The following is a 21,037-nucleotide window of genomic DNA, read 5'->3' as shown; positions in this document are numbered from 1 at the left end:
AGTGATCTGACCAAGCAGTTTGCAAATTGTCTTCCCAGGAGCCCCAGGGGCACTCCCCCTCCTTTAATCTGAGCACTCCATCCAGTTCACGTGAGAGTTCCACTATAATATTTTAGCCAAAAAAAAATTCACCAGCTTTATTTATTTTAAAGATTTTATTTATTTTTTTTAAGATTTATTTATTTATTCATCCAGAGAAAGAGAGAGAGAGGCAAAGACACAGCAGAGAAGCAGGCTCCATGCAGGGAGCCCAATGTGGGACTCGATCCCGGGTCTCCAGGATCACACCCTGGGCTTCAGGCAGCGCTAAACCGCTGCGCCACCGGGGCTGCCCAAGATTTTATTTATTTATTCATGAGAGACAGAGACAGAGAGAGAGAGAGAGAGAGAGAGAGAGAGAGAGAGGCAGAGACACAGGCAGAGTGAGAAGCAGGCTCCATGGAGGGAGCCCGACATGGGACTCGATCCCGGGACTCCAGGATCATGCCCTGGGCTGAAAGCAAGCACTAAAACACTGAGCCACTCAGGAATCCCCAATTCACCAAATTTAAACATATGTTTGAAAGCCTCTGGTTTAGTCGACTTGGGGACACCAGCATTCCATGTGGCAGAATGATTAGGTCTGAGTTTCAGGCCTCTGTCCTGCATCTGACTTTGAGCAAATCTCTGGTCCTCTGAACCTTCCTCTCCTCACCTGTAAAATGGATTGTATGAGGACTAGATGGTGTGACCTATTTAAAGTTCCTGGCAGAGGTTGACTATGCAAAAGGTGATAATGATGGTTCAGAGAAGGACAGTGACTTGCCCAGAGGTACACAGCACCCTCTCTCTCATACTCAGCCCCCCGTGATTTCATTGATTCTTCAGGCACCCACTCTGTAGCCGACGGCACACTGGGGACCTCAAATGGACGCTGCTATGGAAGCCAACCTGGGTGCTGCCGACCACGGGCCCCGCACAGAGCTGGACGATGAAGACTACTACCCCCAGGGTGGCTGGGACACGGTCTTCCTGGTGGCCCTGCTGCTCCTGGGGCTGCCAGCCAACGGGCTCATGGCGTGGCTGGCTGGCTCGCAGGCTCGGCAGGGAGCGGGCACGCGGCTTGCCCTGCTCCTGCTCAGCCTGGCCCTCTCCGATTTTTTGTTCCTGGCGGCAGCGGTCTTCCAGATCCTGGAGATCCAGCACGGAGGGCACTGGCCGCTGGGGACGGCCGCCTGCCGCTTCTACTACTTCCTGTGGGGTGTGTCGTACTCCTCGGGCCTCTTCCTGCTGGCCGCCCTCAGCCTGGACCGCTGCCTGCTGGCGCTGTGTCCACGCTGGTACCCCGGGCGCCGCCCGGCCCGCCTGCCCCTCTGGGTGTGCGCCGGGGTCTGGGTGCTGGCCACGCTCTTCAGTGTGCCCTGGCTGGTCTTCCCCGAGGCCGCCGTCTGGTGGTATGACCTGGTCATCTGCCTGGACTTCTGGGACAGCGAGGAGCTGCCGCTGCGGATGCTCGAGATCCTGGGGGGATTCCTGCCTTTCCTCCTGCTGCTCGTCTGCCACGTGCTCACCCAGGCCACTGCCTGCAAGACCTGCTGCCGCCACCAGCCACGGCCCGCGGCCTGCCAGGGCTTTGCCCGCGTGGCCAAGACCATTCTGTCCACCTACGTGGTCCTGCGGCTGCCCTACCACGTGGCCCAGCTGCTCTACCTGGCCTTCCTGTGGGACATCTACCCCGGCTACCTGCTCTGGGAAGCCCTGGTCTACTCCGACTATCTGATCCTGCTCAACAGCTGTCTCAGCCCCTTCCTCTGCCTCCTGGCCAGCGCCGACCTCCGTGCCCTGCTGCGTGCCGTGCTCTCCTCCTTTGCCGCGGCTCTGTGTGAAGAACGGCCGGGCAGCCTCACGCCGGCTGAGCCACAGGCCCAAGTGGACTCTGAGGGTCAGACTCTGCCAATGGCAGGGGCCCAGCCTCCAGGGAACCCTGTGACCCCCCCACAAGTGGACCCTGCAGCCCAGCCCCAGTTGGATTCTGTGGCTCCCCCACGGTCAGATTTTGGGGTCCAGCCTCAGCTGAACTCCTCAGGCCAGCCACAGGTGAACCATGAGGCCCAGCCCCACGTGGACTCTGTGGCCCAGTCCCAAGTGAGCCCGAAGGCCCAGGCCCCTGGATCCCCTGCCAGCTCAGCCCCCAGACCCTGTGATGAAGCCTCTTCTGCTCCATCCACAGATCCCACCCCAGGAGCCCCTGAGAACCCAGCAGTGCCTGCTGCCTCTGACGGAGAAGGCCCCGGCAGTGTCCCCCCAGAGGAGGCCCCTGGAACAGGCCCCACGTGAGGGTCCGGGAAAGCCCAGGCCCATCAGGGCAGTGGAAGAGTTAGGGGGAGGCAGAGGAACCAGCCAGTCAGAGAGAAGGGAAGCTGTAGAGAAAGTCACCATGGAAAACCCCATCTGGTCCCTTGGGCCTGGCAGGAGGACTTTGGGGAAGTGAAAATGAAGCACCAAAAGTCCCAGGCAGTTTGTCGTGAGCGTCGTGTCCCTATGCAGGTCCCACTCAGCTTTTCCACACTTGCCCCTATGCCCAATGGCTCAGCAGTCGGAGCCTGGGCTAACCTGCTGGACTCTGCCATCCGACAGCCTGGACCCCTACCTCAGGCTGCAGGACAAAGCCAGCAGGGGTGACCTCCCTGGGCTGAAGCTGAGCCCCCCTTTCATCCTTCCCTCCCTCCTGTCCTCCCTGCCTCACCCAGAGGAGGGAGGCCCTGCGGAGGAGGAAGGTATTCACAAGCCAGCAGGACCCTAGGGCCCTAGGAGCCCACACAGGCTGGCCTGGCACGGCCAAGCCCTGTCCACCTGGCCTCTGCCCCCAACGGGAAGTGAGACCAGCAGGACTTCCCTCTGCAAGGCAGCGGGATTCCACTCAGGCCCTGGTGGCTCTGGATAAGCCATTTCACCCTGTGAGCTTCTGTTACATCTGCCATTGTGAGGATTAAGTCAGAAAGCAAGTGAGGCACTCAGCTAGAGCCTGGCATGCAGTAGGGCCTCAGTGAGCAGAAGTTCTCCAACTACTCACTGCCATCCAGAGGTGTCCCCGCAGGGGAGGAAGTGCCACCTGGCCTGGGCCTCTGGGGTCCTGTGAGCTTTGGGGCAGGTCAGCTGTGCCCATGACTAGTTCTGGGCCACAGACCCCCGGGGGTCCTGAGAGAATACAGGGCCGAGTCTGTGCCTTGGATGGCTCCAGAGGACTTCCGTGTTGGCTCTCTCCACTCAGGGGTTCAACTAGGGTCCACCTTCCCCCCACCCTCACCTCCACCCACCATGGTCCTGCCTCCAGTGGAGCCCCTTCTGTGCACTCAGCCCACAGGCAGAGAGGCAAGGATGTCTAAACAGAGAGCTCTGGGGACCAGTGGCTCCAGAAAGGGTATAGGCCCCCAGGAGGTCACACAGCATTTCGGGGCAGAACCCACCTCTTCCCTCTCAAGGTGCAGACACTGCAAGAAAAAGTAGGAAGTGCTGAAGTTATCACTTCCACCCCCCTCTTCCCTTTCACACCAGCGCTCTCTTCTGGCCACCTCCCCCCCTCCCCCAAGCTTTCCCTCACCATACTGTGTTCCAAAACCATGAGCCCTTTCCCCTTTTAACCCACCCCCACTCCAGTCCTTAGCCCATAGCTCAGCGATGTGACCTGCAGCAGCTAAAAGCTGCCCTTACCCATAGGTATAAATGAGAGACATTTCTGTGCTGCCCTTCCAGGGGTGCTTCCACTTGAAAAAGGCAGAAGACAGTGCAGATGGTCTGGAGAGGCACAGGGAGATCTGGGTTCTGGTTGCTAGGTCCCCTTTCACCTCAGTTTTCTCCTCTGTAGAACGGGACGGTAATGTTCCCCTTGCAAGGGCTGCTGCTGTCATTAACTGGTCCCAGGGGTGGAAGCGCCCTGAATGGTGGCCAATGCCAGGGGCATAATACCAGCATTTCCTGGTAACAGGACTGCGGATGCCAAAGCTGCAGGAGAGAGATTTCTGAACAGGCATGAATTTGCTAAATTCATTCATTTATGGAGCACTTGTTAGGTGACCTTCCAGTCAGCCTTCCATTCTGGAGACACAAGGGTGGGGTTCACGGCATGGCCTCTGGTGCCCCTTGGGGGTTGTTTGAATCCCAGCTTCACCACTCACCAGCTGTAGGATCTTCAGCATGGCTCTTGGCTTCTCTGGGACTCAATTTCCTCGTCTCTAAAATGGGTATCATATTAATGGTCCCCATTTCCTAGGAGTGTTAATCCCTATGAAGTACTTGGATCCTTACCTGGCACAGAGTAAGTGCTGCAGAATTGTTAGCCATTAGCTTAATCATACCAGTGGGTATCCCCAAGCCTCACTCAGGCCTGGGATCAACACTCGCTCATGGGCCAGAGCCCATGTGGCAGTATCCTGCCAACCAGGCATTGTCCCCTCCACCAGACTGCCTCCTCCTCCCCCTGGTGCACACTCCCTGGAAGCAGGGTCTGGACTTGTGTCCTCCTTGGGGCACTTTGCATGCTCTTCCCCTTTCTCCCAGATAGCGGTCCCAAAGCTTTTACAACATGACCGGCAGATCAGGCACTAAAACCCCAGTGCCAGCCACCTGTCCCCAACTCTGGTCCCCATTCCAAACCTAGCCTTTTGGAGAGCGGGCCAGCCCCACTTTCAAGGTCCCTGAGGGGAGATCTCACCCATAATGGGTAATTGCTATCCAGGAGAAAGAGCAGTACCATGAAGGGTTTCACGGGATAAAGAGGAATTCAACTGCTGACGCATAGAAGAGGGTTTTGTGTTAGAGGAAACATGCCCCCCCAAGGCCAGAGAGGTTGAAGGAAGGGCTCATCCCGACATTGCATAGTCCATCTACCTCACCCCTAACATCCTAGGGGGCTGGGCTCCCATTGCCCTCTAGGAGACCCACCCCTGCTCTGGGTGAGAGATACCTCCCATGGGGACCTGATGTCTATTCTGAGAGTTGTGAATATGAGCATTTTCAATTCTCCATTCAGGACCGCTGTGCATTCATTCATTCAGTGTACATGACTTAACCCCACGCCGTGTGCTAGGTCTCACCCTAGGTGCTGGGGATATTGTGGAAAACGAGACAAAGTGCTACCCTCATTTTGCTGACATTCTAGTGGCACAGGGCAGACAAAACACAAATATGCAAATCATTATATAATATAACATCAGATAGTGATTAACAAGGAGACAGGAGGAACAAGTAAGGACCAGAGAGTGAGGGGAATGGTCTGAGACCTGGAGAAAGCAAGAGATGGAGCCTTTTCATCAGCTGGGGGAAGAGTTTCCAGATGGAGGAACAGGATGTACCCAGGCTCTGGGGTGGGAAAGAAGGTGGTTTGTCTCAGGGACAAGAGGATCAGTGTCACCAGACCACATGCAGGGAGAGGACAGAGGAAGGTAACGTATGGGGGGGGAGGGGGGGTGCACATTGACTACTGGCATTATTTCAAGTGTGGCAATAAGGAGCAAGAGGAGGGCTTGGGGTAAGGGTCTGATTTGGGCTTTAGACAACCCCTGGCTGTTGCCTGGAGGGCACAATGGGGAGAGAGTCTTAGTGGCTGCATTCCCTCTTCCAAAGCACCCTCATTCCTGTCCTTTTTTGGAAGGGTTTGCCTCCCTCAGAGTATGTGGAAGCAAGTACTTTGGAGCCAAACAGATGGGGACTAAATGTTGGTGGGGTGACCTGGGGCAGGCACCCCTCCCCTCTGAGCTGTTTCCTCCTCAGGCAGTAGGATGGGGGGTGAATAGGGTGTAAGCCCCAGCCTGCCTGAGATGCACAGTGGGGCCTCCTGCAGCCCCAGATAAGACTCTTTCTGGCTTTGCTCTTCCTCCTCTTCCCACCTACTTCTCTTTCTGGGAAAGACTGACCATCATCACCCCAGGGAAGGTGAGGGAGGTGGCACCAGCCCCAGGCAGAGGGGGCAGATTCTGCTTGTCAGACCTCGAGGAACATCTGAGTCACCCCGGAATAGGATGTGGACTCCGATGGGGTATATCTGGGGCCGCCAGTCTGGGTTCCTGTCACAGGAGCGAGCTAGGCGGGGGGATCAACTGTGGACAGACCACTATGCCTCCATGGGAGAATGTCGGGGAGAGAAAGGAAGGTGCAAGGGATCTTGCAGGGGACACGCCCCCATTCCTATTTTTTAAAAAGATTTTATTTCTTCATGAGAGACACACACAGAGAGGCAGAGACGCAGGCAGAGGGAGAAGCAGGCTCCATGCACGGAGCCCGACGTGGGACTCCATCCGGGGACTGCGGGCTCAAGCCCTGAGCGAAAGGCAGACGCTCAACCACTGAGCCACCCAGGTGCCCCCCATTCCTGTTTTTAATAAGGAGGCCCGGCAGGCCCCAAGGGTGTGTTCATCGGAAAGAGTGGGTTGGCTGGGGCCTTCCACGTGCCCCTTAAAACACTGCTGTTGTATTTACAATGTTCATCACCAAGTACTTTTGTAACCTTTAAAAAGAGGCACGTGAATATATCGACTGTCAGACTAGATACTATATTTTGGAGTCCGGGGTGGCCTGGGGGACCCAGAAATATGCACTGGGATGGGGGTTTGGCAGGGGCTCCACCCAATCCTGGTACCTCCGAGGGCACCGCCAGAGGAGCAGGACTGGGACGGAGCCCGCACCCACCGCCCCTCCGGCCCCGGCCCCGGCCCCACCCCCACCCCCACCCCCACCCCACCCCCTCGCTCCGAAGAGACCCGGGCGCCTGAGGGGCGGGGCTCGCCCAGGCCCCGCCCCTGCGCCCCCATGGCCCGGGCGCTCCCCGCCTCCGCGGCCGCTTGCAGACTCCCGCCCCGCCCCTCCGCGCGTGACCTCGGCCCCGCCCCCGCGAGCCCCCGCCCCGCCCCCCCGCCCCCCCGCCCCCCCCGCCCCCTGGCCCCGGCTCCTCTGTCACTTCCTGATTCCCGCTTCCTGCTTCCCAGAGGCCAGGATCCGGAGCCGCCCGAGGCCGGTGCTGCAGCCCCCGGCGTCCCCGGTGAGCGTAGCGGGCCGGGGCTGGGAGCGCGGGCGGGGGGCCGGATGAGGCTGCGGGGGCGGAGCCGAGGGAGGCTGGGGTGCGGGGTCGTGTGTCCGAGGAGCCCTGCCCCTCCGCGGCGCTCCACCCTCAGCCCCAAGCCCCTGTGGCTGCCCAGCGTCTCCCCCCACGGTTCACCTTGGACCCCGCTCCGAGGGCGCCCTGGGATGCTCTGCGGCCGGGAGCGGCATCCTGACCCCCGCCCAGCCCTGTCAGGCCTCCCTGACCCCCCGGCCTGGGGCTCCCTGCACATTCCTGCAGGCACTGCACATTCCCGGGGGCTCAGAACTGGGGCCTAGCGCGGCTCCACATTGGAGACCTTTCCCCCTCACCCAACTTTCAAATCCTGGCCGGAAGGAACCTGCTCGGAACGGACTAGGACCCACAGAGGAACTATAAGCCTGCCCTGGCTTCGTCAGTTCCCACCTCCCCCACACATACCAGGGCTAGGGAGGGGCCTGGGTAGGGTCCTGCAGAGCCCCTCTCGTCTCAGTATTGTGGGTCTTAGGTCAATGCATTCCCTCTCCATCTCAGATGCCCCCTTGGTAGGTGGCAGCCAGGGTCTGCACCTGTGACCCCGTTCTGTAACTGGGGAAACTGCAAGCCAAGAGGGAGACAGTGATCAGGCCCCAGGATGCATCCTTCCCACCTCCCTTCATGCAGCCCTGGGAGGGTTGGGTGTTATTGGCATGGGTGAGGGCTGACCCAAGCCTCTCCACCCTGCAGATATGTCCTTCCGCAAAGTGGTTCGGCAGAGCAAATTCCGGCATGTGTTTGGACAGCCGGTCAAGAATGACCAGTGCTATGAAGATATCCGAGTGTCTCGTGTCACCTGGGACAGCACCTTCTGCGCAGTCAATCCCAGGTTCCTGGCTGTGATCGTAGAGGCCAGCGGCGGGGGTGCCTTCCTGGTGCTCCCTCTAAGCAAGGTGGGCCCCATCAGGGCTGGGGGAAGGAGTGGAGACCTGACCACACCTTCCAGGCCTCTCTCCTAGCTTCACTTTCTTTATCTTGCCCATCCCCACACTGCTGGGCAGGTGTCATAATCCAGACTTATTGCCTAAGAGATATTAGCACAGATGGAGAAAGTTTTTTATTGCCACCGAGTTAGGGTCAGAGGCAACAAACATTTCCTGCACACCCTTGACTGCTCCTCTCATGCCCGCAGACGGGCCGCATCGACAAGGCCTACCCAACGGTGTGTGGACACACAGGACCTGTCCTGGACATTGATTGGTGTCCCCACAACGATGAAGTCATTGCCAGCGGCTCGGAGGACTGTACAGTCATGGTGAGGCACGGCGCTGTGGTCAGGCCTGGTTCACAGGTGTGGCTCGAGGCTGCTGGCAGCACAGCCAAGCAGAGGTCTCAATTGGCAACCCCACCCTTCCCACAGGTGTGGCAGATCCCCGAGAATGGGCTCACCTCCCCACTGACAGAGCCAGTGGTGGTGCTGGAGGGACACACCAAGCGAGTGGGCATTGTCACCTGGCACCCGACTGCCCGCAACGTGCTACTCAGTGCAGGTCTGCTCTGCCCACCCCCCAACCCCCCTGCCCCTCTCTGTACGCAGCTCCGGAACCCACACCCTCTCCCAGGCCCATCTGACAGGTGGTAAAGCTGAGACCCACAGAGCTCAAGAGGCCAGGTGTCCCAGGAGGGTGGTCAAAGCCAGCCTGCTGGGCTGACGGCCCCCTGCCCGGCAGGCTGTGACAACGTGGTGCTCATCTGGAACGTGGGCACTGCAGAGGAACTGTACCGCCTGGACAGCCTGCACCCTGACCTCATCTACAACGTCAGCTGGAACCGCAATGGCAGCCTCTTCTGCTCTGCATGCAAGGACAAGAGTGTGCGCATCATCGACCCCCGCCGGGGCACCCTGGTGGCGGTACGTGGCCCTAGAGGGCTAGGATGGTAGTGGACAAACCAAGGGGCTCTGTCAGGTGCTGCACTGACCACTCTGTCCCCCGGATAGGAGAGGGAGAAGGCCCATGAAGGGGCCCGTCCCATGCGGGCCATCTTCCTGGCAGATGGCAAAGTGTTCACCACGGGCTTCAGCCGCATGAGCGAGCGGCAGCTGGCACTGTGGGACCCGGTGAGTGGCCATGGCCAGCCTTGAGGGGACAGGCTTGGTGGAGACTTGGACCCCATCCTGGCCCAGGAGGGCATGCGTCACCCTGGAGAGGTCTGGGGGTCCCAGGTTCTCAGCCTGGCACCTGAGGCTCTCGGGACCTGGAACCCTGCCAGCCTCTTCCATCCTTGCCCCTTGCCCTCCAGCCTCCCCTGCTGCCTCCAGCTTTCTCCAGGCCTTAGCTCATGTCAATCTTGCCAGCTGAGAGGCCCTTCCTTCCTTTGCTTGCCTCTTCCCCTCTGGCTGCCCTCTGGGGCCCAGTACAGAGGCCCCCTTACTCCAGGAGGCCTCCCAGCCCTTCTCCAAGGGCGCTCTGTCCCGCAGCCCTGTGCTTCTGTACAGTGGCCTCTGTGGGTTCCTCTGAGACAGGGTGGTGCTGCCAGGCATCCCCAGCTCCCACGCAGGAGAGGCTTTCTCGGTGGCCTGGGAGCAGGCTGGGAAAATGAGATCCTAGAAATAGAGGGGGTCCTGGAAGGTGGGAGAGCACCCATATGGCATGGTGGAGGCAGGGCCAGCGGGCATGTGAGGCTGCCTGGGGCCAGTCCTGATGGGCGGGGAGGGTGAGGAGAGAGAAGGAAAGGTTCTGGCCTGGCCTGACTGCCCACCATCCCATGTGCCAGGAAAACTTGGAGGAACCCATGGCCCTCCAGGAGCTGGACTCTAGCAATGGGGCCCTGCTGCCCTTCTACGACCCGGATACCAGTGTGGTCTACGTCTGCGGCAAGGTGGGGCCTGGCCAGGGCTGATGGGGCAGGGAAGAGGGCTGGCTGTCTGAGTGCTGACCCTGGCCTCCTCCCCCCTACAGGGTGACTCTAGCATCCGATACTTTGAGATCACAGATGAGCCCCCCTATATCCACTTCCTGAACACATTCACCAGCAAAGAGCCCCAGAGGGGCATGGGCAGCATGCCTAAGAGGGGCTTGGAGGTCAGCAAGTGCGAGATTGCCCGGTAAGAAGGGCCTCCTGGGTGGCCAGCTGCAGGGGAATGATGTGGCCGCAGAGGCCAGGCCAGGGCCGACTAGGGTGAGGGATCAGATCTTTGGAGGCTGCTCAGGAACAGGAACCAGCCCACAGGAGGGCCAGGGTCAGACAGTGGAGGGGCTAGGGTGAGGCCTTGAAGTAGAGAGTCAGGAGCCAGGGGAGCCGAGGATGGGGAGGTTCCCCCCATGGTTCCTCCCTCCCCTCCCTTTCCCAGGTTCTACAAACTGCATGAGCGCAAGTGTGAGCCCATTGTCATGACTGTGCCAAGAAAGGTGAGGTCGCCTGGTCCCCTGCCTACTCCCTTCCCCAGCAGACAGGGGCGACTGGAGTGAGGCCTGCGAATAGGACGTGGTTGAGTGTGGATGTGGACGGTGGGCTGGAGAGATGCTAGGATGCCTTTGTCATTTAGCCAGGGGTTGGGCTGTGCCAGGTGGAGGACAAGAAGGGATGAGACAGAGTGAGCTGAGGCCCTGCTCTGGAACAGCCACAGGAGACAGACACACTGGGCAGCCACGACGGACTCCCTGTAGCAGGCCAGGCAGGACCAAGAGCATGGTTAGGGTGGGCCTAAGCCAGGCAAAGGGCAGGAAAGAGGGATGGGAGTCTGGCTGTAGGGGAGACTCCCATGAAGACAGGATCAGCCCACGTGTGCCTGGCCTCAGATGCCCAGCCAAGAACCTTGGACGAGCTTCGTTCTCCAGCCAGTATTTACTGAGTGTGCCATCCAGCATGCCGGGCACATCCGAGGGAGGAGAGCTGTGAATGAGGCTGCAGGGCTCCCAGAATCCCACAAAGCCACATAGCTGGCCCCTGCTTAGGAGTGTTGGGAAAGCTGCTGTGAGAAGTCGTATCTCAAAGGGAAGTGAAACGAGAGATTTGTGCTTTAGAGTGGCCACTTGGGGTCAGGCCATTGGAGGATGGGTCAACAGGGTGAAGACCTGGAAGCTAAGAGGGTGACAAGGAGGTAGCTACCCTGGGTCCAGACAAGAGGGTGACAAGGAGGTAGCTACCCTGGGCCCCCGACTGACCTGGACCTCTCCCATCCCCTGCCCAGTCGGACCTCTTCCAGGACGATCTGTACCCTGACACAGCCGGGCCTGAGGCAGCCCTGGAGGCAGAAGAATGGGTGAGCGGGCGGGATGCCAGCCCCATCCTCATCTCCCTGCGGGAGGCCTACGTGCCTAGTAAACAGCGGGACCTGAAGGTCAGCAGGCGCAACGTGTTATCGGAGAGCCGGCCTGCCGTGGCCCCGAGCTCAGCCCGCCCCGGGGCCTCCACATCTGCCACCTCCGTCCCGGCTTCCATCCCCAGCGGTGGCCTCACCGGAGCCGGGGTATGTGCCCCATGGTCGGGGTGGTGTCAGGAAACCCTGGTGGCTCTGGTCTGCTGTGTGTGCCTAAACCTCTCATTGCCTGTCTGTGGGGCTCTGTCCCCTGCCCAGGGGGTTTGGGGATAACTGCAGCTCTGCACCCCCTGACTCCTGCCCCCACGTCCCTGCAGGAGGCGCGGAAGCTGGACGAGGTGATGCAGGAGCTTCGGGCACTGAGGGCGCTGGTCAAGGAGCAGGGGGAGCGCATTGGTCGCCTGGAGGAGCAGCTGGGCCGCATGGAGAATGGGGATGCGTAGGACCATAGGCCCAGGGGATGCTGCTCCCCCTCACTTCCTCTTCATTCGCTCCCTCCTCACCCAGCCTCTGCTGGCAAGTCACACCGCTTGTTGGCTGCCTCCTGCCCTGGGCCTGTGGGACAGGTTCTGGAGCAGTCCACACCCACCCATCCCGGGGCTAGAGCCGCAGCCAGGCTCTTGTCATTGTTACTAGGGAGGATTTTTGTATCAAGGCAAGCTTATACTCTGAGGGACCACCACCTGCCAGCCCTGCTCCCTCCCCAGAGGAAGTGGGAGAAACAATTTCTATATTTTCATTCCAAATAAAATTCTCTTTCTAAAAGTCAGGTTTGCCCTCTACAAGGGTTGGGGGGGCAGGCAGCTGGGAAAGGAAGTGTGTAATGCTGGGGACAGATGAGGCCCTCAGGGACCCAAGGATGTGAAAAAGGTCTGGGGGCCACTAGCATTCCCCACCTCACCCCCCAGTCCTTGCTTCCCTGAATTCTGCCGGCTAGAGAAACTGAGGACCCAGCCCAGGACTGTGTCGTGCTTTGAGCTGGTGTCCAGTCCCTCTCCCTGGAGGCCTAGCCACGGGCCCCACAGCCCTGGCCTCAATAGGTGAGAGATCTGTGACGCGCTAGTGTGGGTTAGGGTGGTCCTAAGAGGCCTGTGGCCCCTAGCAGGGGCCTATGGCAGGGAGGGTTGGGTGGGGTACTGTGGGCAGGAAGCGGAAGCGCCCAGTAACCCCTAGCTGCAGCTGAGCACGCCAGAGCTCACTTCTACTGAACACAGCCAGAGCTGGTGGCGGGCGCTCAAGCACCAAGGCCGGCGGACTGATGGTGAGCACCAAGAGCCCACTGGGTCCTGAGGTGGGGGCAACAGGTCAGAGCTGGATTGCCTGGGCATTGGGCACTAAGGGAGGACCCCCCCGCCCACGTGGGGTTCCAGAAGCTGGAGCAGTCAGTCGAGGGCAGAGGTGGGAGACCCAGGGCAAGCATGGGGCAGAAGCTGGGCCTTCCTCATCTCACCTCAGAGCTGGACCTCCCTGGGACTCAAGGTGTGCCCCCAGCACCCCTCTCCAGGCCCAGCTCCCCTTCAGGAACCTCTGGCAGACCCTCTCACCTGTTCTGCTGGGGAGCTGGAACCTGGGCATAGAACTTACCTGTGTTCCTGGAGCCTGGGCAAACAGAGCCTGGGGTGAAGGGGAGGCTTGCTTGAACCTCCACACCCCTCCCCCCTATCATCTCTCACCTGCCTTGTTCCAACCGCAGGCTTCCTCTGGTAGCTGCACCCGCCTCCCCCAGCCCCAGGCCCTGCAGGCTTGAGGCCCCCAGGGACCGGACTGAACGGAAATGCAGTAGCTGAGGCAGTCCCATGGGTGGGAGGAAGAGGGGTTTCAGGGACCCACGTCCTGAGACCTGGCCAAGTGGAGGGTAAACAGTTGTCTCTGAGTTGGTCCCTCCATCCAGGCCTCAGAAAGAGCCAACCCCAACGCCAGCCTCGCAGATTACCCCCCTCCCTGCACATCCCACCCTACCCCCACTCCTACCCATAGAGTCTTGACACACCAGTAATTACTGAGCAGCTACCATGTGTGCCAGGAACCTACGGTGTGTGCCAGAAATTAAGTCCTTGAGGCAAAAGGACCCCTGTCTCCTTGCTGCTTGCTCTGGTGGGGCAGATAGGGCAATAATGAGAAGCACTCGTACGCTGTGAGAAGTACGAGGGAGAGGCAGGTAGAGCCCGGCTGTAGGGGTGAGAGGCAAGGCAGCGCTGCAGGTCAGATTCGGCCTCCCTGAGATGATGGGAGCCGAGGTGAGCCGGCAGTCATGTGGCTCTTGGGGGATGAGCACGCTGAGCAGAGGGAACAGCCGGCGCACAGGCCATAGGCAAGCACAGGCTCAGACAGTGAAGGTGGGGTGGCTGGGGAGTGGGTTAGAGGCTCCATGGCTGCATCTCAAAGGACCAGGACTTTACTGACAGAGTAAAAACTTGGGCTTTTCTACTTGATTGTCCCCATTTGGCCCATAAGGCAACCAAGGAGCGAGTCACCCGGTCTGACTGCCCCCAGCCCAGGTGACAAGCCCCTGCCTGTCTCCCCACAGGACCTGCCCTGTGCCCTTGGGCTCGGGACACTGCTGGCCCTGCCAGGGGTCCTGGGCTCAGGCAGCAGTGCCAAGGACAGTGAGAGCTCCAGCTCTGTCACTGTTGTCCTGCTGCTGCTGCTGCTACTGCTGCTGGCCACTGGCCTGGCACTGGCCTGGCGCCGCCTCAGCCGCGACTCAGGGGGCTACTACCACCCAGCCCGCCTGGGCGCCGCACTATGGGGCCGCACTCGCCGCCTCCTCTGGGCCAGCCCACCGGGCCGCTGGCTCCGGGCCCAGGCCGAGGTGGAGCCACCCGATGAGGACCCAGAACAGCAGCAGGACGAGCAGGATGTGGAAGAGGACTACCATCTGGTTGGTGGCCTGGAGGAGACAGAGTCCCAGGAAGAGGATCAGCAATGCAGAGAGGGGCCCTGCCCACAGCAGGTCCCAGAGCCAGGCGAGGAAGCACGTGACAGTAACACCGGAGGGGGCCTGGGCCTTAGTTCCCAGGGGCCAGTGGGCTCAGGGGGCAGCGCCGAGGCCCTGCTGAGCGACCTGCACGCCTTTGCTGGCAGCGCGGCCTGGGACGACAGCGCCGAAGCAGCTGGCAGCCAGGGCCTCCACGTCACAGCACTGTAAGAGCCAGTGTGGTGTGTCACATCCCTGTCACTGTGCCTCTGCATCCCATGCTACCCTGGACCTATTGTCACCCACACCGCTACACAGGGTGTCTCAGACTATTGCTCCCCTACCAGTTCTGTCCCCAAAGCTGTGTATCCTTGTCCCCATCAGGAAGCCCACCCATCCCTAGTGGCACTGGAGAGCCTTCTGAAATAAAACCCCTCCAGCCCTGTGGCTCTGTGGTCCGGCTTTGTGGTCTTGTAGTAACCTGCCCGTCTCTAGGCAGGGGCTCCTGCTGGCCCAACCCCACCCAATCCTACCCTCAGAAGTCCAAGGGCAGAGCCAGGTCAGTGCCATGATTCAATATTTTAATTCTTCAAGGGCACAGCTCAACTAGACCAGCTGGGCAGCGAGGCCACTCCACTGACAGCCACAGCCTATAGCCCTTCATGGGCACGGTTCAGGGGCACAGCCACCCCCAACGGAGACATGCTCTCACACACACTCACTCCCGTACCCCTAGACACACCTCCAGGGTCTGGAACTGCCCTAGGGTCTGCTTGCCCTCACAGCTACCCATCGTCCTAGCGCCCAGGGCGCCCACGGCCCCTCTTAGACTTCTTGGTCCCCGAGGGGGGTCGGATGGGGAGAGGGGCAGTGCTCGATGGTGGTGGTGGTGGCGGCGGCAGGAGAGGAGGTAGAGGGGGCTCCATGGGCTCCGGTGGGCCAGAGCTGGGCCGGAATCCCTCAAAGGGTGAGAACTTCAGGGGGCTGCGGGGGAAACCGAAGCTGAGTCAGCCCCTACCAGCAGTAGGGTCAGAGGGCCAACTTCCCCACCTGCCTGGGCACAGAAGCTGTGAGGTCCCCGGTGGTATATGCGAAAAATGGAGACTAGTGCTGAGATTCAACCCAGGCAGCCCTGGGATGGAGCAGCAGAGCCAAAGCTAGAACTAGCCTCTGGCCCAACTACATACTCCTCTCTGCCCTGTGGTACCTGACCGGGGTCCGGGGACTACTGTTGAGACGCCTGGGGGAGCGTAGCTTGGGCTGGAATGAGAAGCCCTCCTTGATGCTGTCCAGGACAGAAGGTGCCACGTATGTGAAGCCCTGGAGGGTGCGGTGGGGCAAAGGCAGGGCCAGGGGACACTCAGTGTCCACCACTCCTTAGCCATAATCCTGCCCGTGCCCCCATAACCCTCAGGCCACCCAGGACCTCACCAGGAAGGCCTGGTTGGCACTCTCACTGAGGGCCGTATCATCTGGACTGTCCACTGGTGTCTGCCGTGTGAAGTGGGTGTCAAACTGGCTCACGTCCTCCTCTGACTGCTGTGGGCAGACCAGAGTGGGGAGGAGAGGTTAGGGGGCATCCAAGACAGGCCTTCCACCTGCCCCCAGACCAAGGGACCTCCACTCACCAGACAGGGCCTGAAAGGGGGGTCTATGCGGCGAGCCAGGAGGTCATCCCAATTAATGTGCCGGAAGAAGGGGTGCCTCTGTGGGTAGAGTGCCCCCAAACATCTCATCATTTCACCCTCCCTGGCTCCTTCAGTAACTCCCTCTGCCCTAAGGCCTTACCTGCCCCCTGGAACTTTTGGGGGCTCAGCCTTGCCCCCTCTTAGTGGTCCCAGACCCACCTGCACATCAGCAGAGTCCCCTGGGCCACCCCCGATCCGCTGGCTGGGATTCCGCTTCAGAAACTGCAGGGCAAGGGCAGAGGGTGAGGGTCTGGGGGAGAGGCACTGATTGCATGTTCCTCTGAGTTCTTAGGCTGGCTGGGGTGAGGACAGGGGAGGGGTATGTGTGCAGTGGTGGGGACAAGGCCTTTGGAGCGTGGTCTCCACCTATGACAACCTTAGGACTTCCAAGGTTTGGTCTAGTGGGCCCTTTCCATGAAGCCTTTGCAACAGCACCCCATCCAGGCCACTGCAGTGGGATCCAATCTCCAAACCTAGCCTCCCACTTTTACCCCCAATGAATGGCTTCTCAATGGGAGAGCAGCTAGCTCATCGTGAATGTTTTGCTGATTAGGACTTAGACTAGGGATGTGTGCAGCTGGTCTTCCAGGGTTAAGGTCCAAGCTCAGCGTCTTGGACCTCAAAGCCAGTGTTCCTTCATACTATAAAGGCAAACTGCACAGGCAGGGGTGTCCCGCTGCCCAGAGAAACTCAGGATTCCAAGGAGGACCTAGAAGACATTGGAGGCTGGATCGGGGGCAGGGGGAAGCCCACCTTTTTGACAAGGTCCCGGGCATCCGGGGTGAGGTAGGGGGGCAGCGTCAGTTTCCCTTTGATGATCTTGTCCATGGTTTTCTTCCGGTTCTCTGCGGTGAAGGGTGGCTGGAGAAGGCAGAGGAGGAAAGACTTGTGAGCCTCCCCCAAGGCCCTGGTCCTGGTCCTGCTCCCAGATGGGGACCCCCTCCCACCCCCCGCCCTGCCAACCCCCCCCACCCAGGAGGCTGGACTTGCCGATCCAGTGAGCATGTCATACATCAGGGCCCCCAGGCTCCACCAGTCCACAGCCCGGTTGTGGCCACTGCGTACCAGAATCTCAGGGGCCCTGGGAGCCAGGTGAAACCATCAGTTGGGTCGGGCCCTTCCTGTCATCCTCCCGACCCCCGGTCCCACCTAGCTGCTGCTTACATGTATTCAATGGTGCCACAGAAAGTATGGGTGACAGCGCCCTCATGGATCGACTCTTTGCAGAGTCCAAAGTCTGTCAGTTTGATGTGGCCTGAGAAAGATGTTGGAGGGAGTGATCAGGGCCCTGGCCCACAGCATGGTGCTCCTCAGCCCTCCCTGCAGATCCCGAACCAGCGTATGTAGCTGCACAAGGTGGGGGTGCGTGCACACATGCGCACCCTGACTGTTGAGCATGATGTTCTCAGGTTTGAGGTCCCGGTAGATTATGCCTTGGGAGTGGAGATGTCCCAGGGCCAGGGTGATCTCTGCCAGGTAGAAACTGCAGACACAGGATAGGGTGAAGGCAAGGGTGGGGGGGGGGGGGCTCTGGGGGAGGGGATCCCTGGAGCCCCTCCGGAGAGGCAGGAAGTAACACCTACCAGGCTGTGTCTTCCAGGAAGATGCCCTCTCGCTCCAGATGCGTGAAAAGCTCACCGCCTATGACACAAACACGTCAGCAGCTGTGTGCTGGGAACCAGCGCCTCTGCTCTCCGAATCTTGGTTTCTTCTTGGGGAGAGTGGGACTCAAAATTCCGGCCCTACCTGCCTCACAGAGCTGCCGTGGGGATTCAATTCAATTCAGCAAACATCTACCGACGCCTACTCGGTATCTGGCCCTGTGCTGGGTGAAGCTGGGGACACAGAGATGAAGAGACCCAGCCACTGCCCTCAGGATGCTCAGTCTAATGGGGAGACAGACATGCACAGAGGTGCTCTAATATGCCAGACTGAGGCAATAGCTCCAAGAGCTTAACACAAAAAAATCTCAGAGGAGGCAAAATTAATCCCAACGTGAGGGGACACAGTCCGCGGTAACAGAATCGAGGGGGTGCTGAGATGGGACGTGGGGACTGGGGCTCACAGTGTTCATCTGTGCAGATAAGACCTGGTGGGAAGCAGGCCCCAACCGTTTCACAGCCAACAGGGGGCACCAGGCCAAGGAGGCCAGGCTTCATCTGGGCCATTACAAAGAGCCCCGTAATTGTGAGTAGGAACGTTGGGCACAATTCCGTGGTGAGATAATGACCCTGAGAGTTCATGGAAGAAGGTGAGCTGCAGGCCTCAGGTCCAGTTAGGAAACAATCGTGACCCATGCCCTCCCCTCCCAAGAGTGGAGAGGATGGAGGACACTGCTAAGAATGAACCACCAGATCTGGGACCCAACTGGACACAGGGCACACAGGAGTGAGAAACAGGCCATGAAGGGGCAGTGGAAATGGACAAAACAAGCCACTGTACAAACTCCAACTGTTCCCATCCACCCCCAATACAGGTGAGGGACACAATAGGTGCTCGACAGACGTTTGCTGAATGAACGAATGAACGAACGAATGGATGCATGGATGGATGGGTGTGGGGGCCCCCTAGCCATTCTACACACCACATCTCTCCGGGCTTCCCCCAGAGCTCCCAGTGCTTCCTGGCTGGTTCCCTGGCCCTGCTTCCCTGGCTGGGCCCCCACTCATACCACTGAGGCACTCGAGGATGAGGTAGAGTTTGCCACCAGTCTGGAAGGCATAGGCCAGTTCCACAATGAAGGGGTGCTTCACTGACTCTAGAATGTTCCGTTCAGCCCGCGTGTGTGCTGTGTCCTTGGCGTTGCGCACAATTTTGGCCTGAAGAGGCGGGGATCAATCAGAAGGTGGGCACCTCAGGCTCTTTTAGTCCCTCCAGCCATTACCCTTCTGCCACCCTTTATCACTCCATTATATTTCTCCATAATTCCACTATCAGTGGTTGTCCTTCTCAAGGACTGATTTATCCTCTAGAGGTACCTCTCTACTTTGGCACTAATGACATTTCGGGCAGATAATTCTTTGTTGTGGGTGCTGTTTTATACATTGTAGGATGTTTAGCAGCATCCCTGGCATTGACCCACTGGATGCCAGTAGCATCCCTATTTAGTTGTGGCTCAAAAATATAGACGCATAATTGCCCACAGTTGAGAATTACTGCAAAACAATATAACCATCGTTGACAATAAACCAGCCAATGCCCAAGACAGGGACCATCTCCTCCATCATGTTCACTATTGTCTTCTGGAAGCCTGGAGTAGTGCATGGAGAATGGCAGCCACCAAGCAAGGATTTGTTGGCTGAACAAATGACTCACCTTTCTCAGGACTTTCATGGCATATATCTTGCCCAAGTTGGTGCCCTGCACCTTCCGGACTTGGAACACCTGTGGGGCAGGGGAGACAGGATCAACCTCCCTCTCCACATCCTACCCTCACAAAGCTCCACCCTGAAGCTCTGACCTTCAGACCAAGAGGCCTAGGCCCACCCAAGGGTGGGGCAGTAAAGATGTCAAGTCTGATTCTGAGATGATTTGCCTTCCCCTCCTTTACAGCGTTCTATGAAGGCTCTGCTGATTTATAAGTCTAATTTGCTTTGAGACCCTTTGCTGCTGCAAGGCTGAGGCAGGGAGACCAGTGAGGAAGGAGGGCCAGTACCTTGCCATAGCCCCCCTTGCCCAGCACACGCAGCAGCTCAAAGCAGTGGGGCCCGATGCGTTCAGGGCCCAGGTTCACACTGGTCTCAGTCAGCTCCACCTCCTCACAGTGTCCCACAGGCCTATTGATACAAGAAGTTAATGGGGGCCAGGCTCCAGTACTCGTGTCTCCCTCCCCAGCCCATTCCCTCCTCCCCCCAACACAACCCTCACTCACTCCGGGCCAGCCGCCCTCGACTCGGCAAGGGGACACACGTCCTGTGAGAAACCGAGGGGTAAGAGCCAAGGAAGGCAGGGGATCCCTCCCCCTCGAGCTGGACTACTTGGCCCAGGAGAGGACGGGGTCAGGAATGGGAGCTGGCGGGCGATGGGCCAGCACTGGGAAGGAGAGGCCGAGGGCAGGAAGGGAGGACCAGGGTAAGCGCGGGGGCCTGGAAGACAGACAGGTCGGGGGAAGTCGGGATGGACCAGAGCTTAATCCGGGCTGGGCTCTGAGACGCTCTGGGGGCAAGCCAGGGCGATTCCACCGTCTGGGGAATGGGATCGGCTCCGGGATCGAGCCGCGCCCGGGAGGCCCACTCACCGAGGGGCTGAACTCTGGCTCGCCCTCGCTGCCTTCCTCCGTCTCCAAGTCCAGGTCAAACACGGCCGCCATAGCGGCGCCGGCCCGGCGGGCCCTTGCCGTGCTTGGCCGCGCTCAGACTGACAGCCCGGGGGGCGGGGCGGGGGAAGCCGTACGCTATCACTCTGCGACCGCGGCCGCGCGCGCCAATGACGCATGAGGCTTTCCCTCTCCTTCCAGCAGGCCGCTTAGTCTGGCCGGGAGAAAAAAATGGCGTCCGGCGCAAAGCCTCTCGGGAACTGTAGTTCCGGCTTAACGCTCTAATGCAGAACCCTCGGTGTTCCCAGCATTGCTTCCTGGGGGCGGCGCCGGACAAGGGCGGCCTGGAAAGCGCTTATCTTGGTTGTAGGGAGAGTTTGAGTTTGGATGGGGCAGAAGTACATGCAGGTATGGGTGTAAATTTATTATTTTTTTAAAAGATTTTATTTAGGGGATCCCTGGGTGGCTCAGCAATTTAGCGCCTGCCTTTGGCCCGGGGTGCGATCCCGGAGTCCCAGGATCGAGTCCCGGGTCGGGCTCCCGGCATGGAGCCTGCTTCTCCCTCTGCCTGTGTCTCTGCCTCTCTCTCTCTCTCTCTCTCTCTCTGTGTCTATCATAATTTATTTATTTATTTATTTATTTATTTATTTATTTATTTATTTATTCATGACAGACGGGGGGGGGGGGGCAGAGACACGGGCAGAGGGGGAAGCAGGCTCTATCCAGGGAGCCCGACATGGTACTCGAACCCGGGTCCCCAGGATCACACCCAAGGCTGAAGGCGGCACTAAACCACTGAGTCACCAGGGCTGCCCAGGTATGGGTGCAA

The 21,037-nt window shown here is 59.4% G+C and overlaps 4 protein-coding genes across 13 annotated transcripts; 3 read left to right on the top strand and 1 right to left on the bottom strand.

Moving 5' to 3' along the window:
- The first annotated feature begins 906 nt into the window (after positions 1–906).
- Positions 907–2,374, top strand: GPR152 (G protein-coupled receptor 152). Its single transcript, XM_072791841.1, has one exon. The coding sequence runs from the start codon at positions 907–909 to the stop codon at positions 2,314–2,316; it is 1,410 nt and encodes a 469-aa protein (XP_072647942.1). The 3' UTR covers positions 2,317–2,374.
- A 4,565-nt stretch (positions 2,375–6,939) lies between these two features.
- On the top strand, positions 6,940–12,113 carry CORO1B (coronin 1B). Its single transcript, XM_072790127.1, has 11 exons — positions 6,940–7,012; positions 7,778–7,980; positions 8,220–8,342; positions 8,448–8,577; positions 8,758–8,939; positions 9,027–9,146; positions 9,803–9,907; positions 9,988–10,133; positions 10,380–10,437; positions 11,220–11,498; positions 11,666–12,113. The coding sequence occupies exons 2-11, from the start codon at positions 7,780–7,782 to the stop codon at positions 11,789–11,791; spliced, it is 1,470 nt and encodes a 489-aa protein (XP_072646228.1). The 5' UTR covers positions 6,940–7,012; positions 7,778–7,779; the 3' UTR covers positions 11,792–12,113.
- Positions 12,114–12,476: 363 nt separating this feature from the next.
- On the top strand, positions 12,477–14,712 carry PTPRCAP (protein tyrosine phosphatase receptor type C associated protein). The gene is made up of 2 exons (XM_072790128.1): positions 12,477–12,609; positions 13,876–14,712. The coding sequence occupies exons 1-2, from the start codon at positions 12,607–12,609 to the stop codon at positions 14,494–14,496; spliced, it is 624 nt and encodes a 207-aa protein (XP_072646229.1). The 5' UTR covers positions 12,477–12,606; the 3' UTR covers positions 14,497–14,712.
- A 113-nt stretch (positions 14,713–14,825) lies between these two features.
- RPS6KB2 (ribosomal protein S6 kinase B2) lies at positions 14,826–20,401 on the bottom strand. Of its 10 annotated transcripts, none has more exons than XM_072790118.1 (15): positions 20,191–20,347; positions 19,825–19,865; positions 19,609–19,729; positions 19,269–19,337; positions 18,625–18,772; positions 17,537–17,594; positions 17,336–17,436; positions 17,118–17,208; positions 16,926–17,034; positions 16,707–16,814; positions 16,113–16,175; positions 15,894–15,971; positions 15,697–15,804; positions 15,473–15,585; positions 14,826–15,249 (listed from the first exon to the last, which is right to left on the bottom strand). In XM_072790118.1, the coding sequence occupies exons 1-15, from the start codon at positions 20,260–20,262 to the stop codon at positions 15,063–15,065; spliced, it is 1,467 nt and encodes a 488-aa protein (XP_072646219.1). In that variant the 5' UTR covers positions 20,263–20,347; the 3' UTR covers positions 14,826–15,062. The 10 variants fall into 10 exon arrangements, with proteins under 10 accessions (XP_072646219.1, XP_072646221.1, XP_072646227.1 ...); XM_072790120.1 differs by having other exon boundaries at positions 16,944–17,034; XM_072790126.1 differs by having other exon boundaries at positions 16,944–17,034; positions 19,825–20,038; positions 20,191–20,320.
- Between the last annotated feature and the right edge of the window lie 636 nt (positions 20,402–21,037).

This window comes from Canis lupus, chromosome 21 (genome assembly GCF_048164855.1).
Source record: "Canis lupus baileyi chromosome 21, mCanLup2.hap1, whole genome shotgun sequence".
Classification (NCBI taxonomy): Eukaryota; Metazoa; Chordata; class Mammalia; order Carnivora; family Canidae; genus Canis; species Canis lupus.
The sequence above is the reverse complement of the archived record's forward strand: the minus strand, read 5'-3'. Positions and strand labels throughout refer to the sequence as shown.

What these genes read in the sequence shown, in the direction of transcription:
- GPR152 (XM_072791841.1), top strand. Translation starts at nt 907, where the DNA reads ATGGACGCTGCTATGGAAGCCAACCTGGGTGCTGCCGACCACGGGCCC.
- RPS6KB2 (XM_072790116.1), bottom strand. Translation starts at nt 20,387, where the DNA reads ATGCGTCATTGGCGCGCGCGGCCGCGGTCGCAGAGTGATAGCGTACGG. An exon ending in CCATGAAAGTCCTGAGAAAG is followed by an intron (nt 18,773 to 19,268) that starts GTGAGTCATTTG and finishes CCGCCTCTTCAG; the next exon opens with GCCAAAATTGTGCGCAACGC. An exon ending in TGTGGCACCATTGAATACAT is followed by an intron (nt 17,035 to 17,117) that starts GTAAGCAGCAGC and finishes CCTGGCTCCCAG; the next exon opens with GGCCCCTGAGATTCTGGTAC.
- CORO1B (XM_072790127.1), top strand. Translation starts at nt 7,780, where the DNA reads ATGTCCTTCCGCAAAGTGGTTCGGCAGAGCAAATTCCGGCATGTGTTT. An exon ending in TGGTGCTCCCTCTAAGCAAG is followed by an intron (nt 7,981 to 8,219) that starts GTGGGCCCCATC and finishes TCATGCCCGCAG; the next exon opens with ACGGGCCGCATCGACAAGGC. An exon ending in CAACGTGCTACTCAGTGCAG is followed by an intron (nt 8,578 to 8,757) that starts GTCTGCTCTGCC and finishes CCTGCCCGGCAG; the next exon opens with GCTGTGACAACGTGGTGCTC.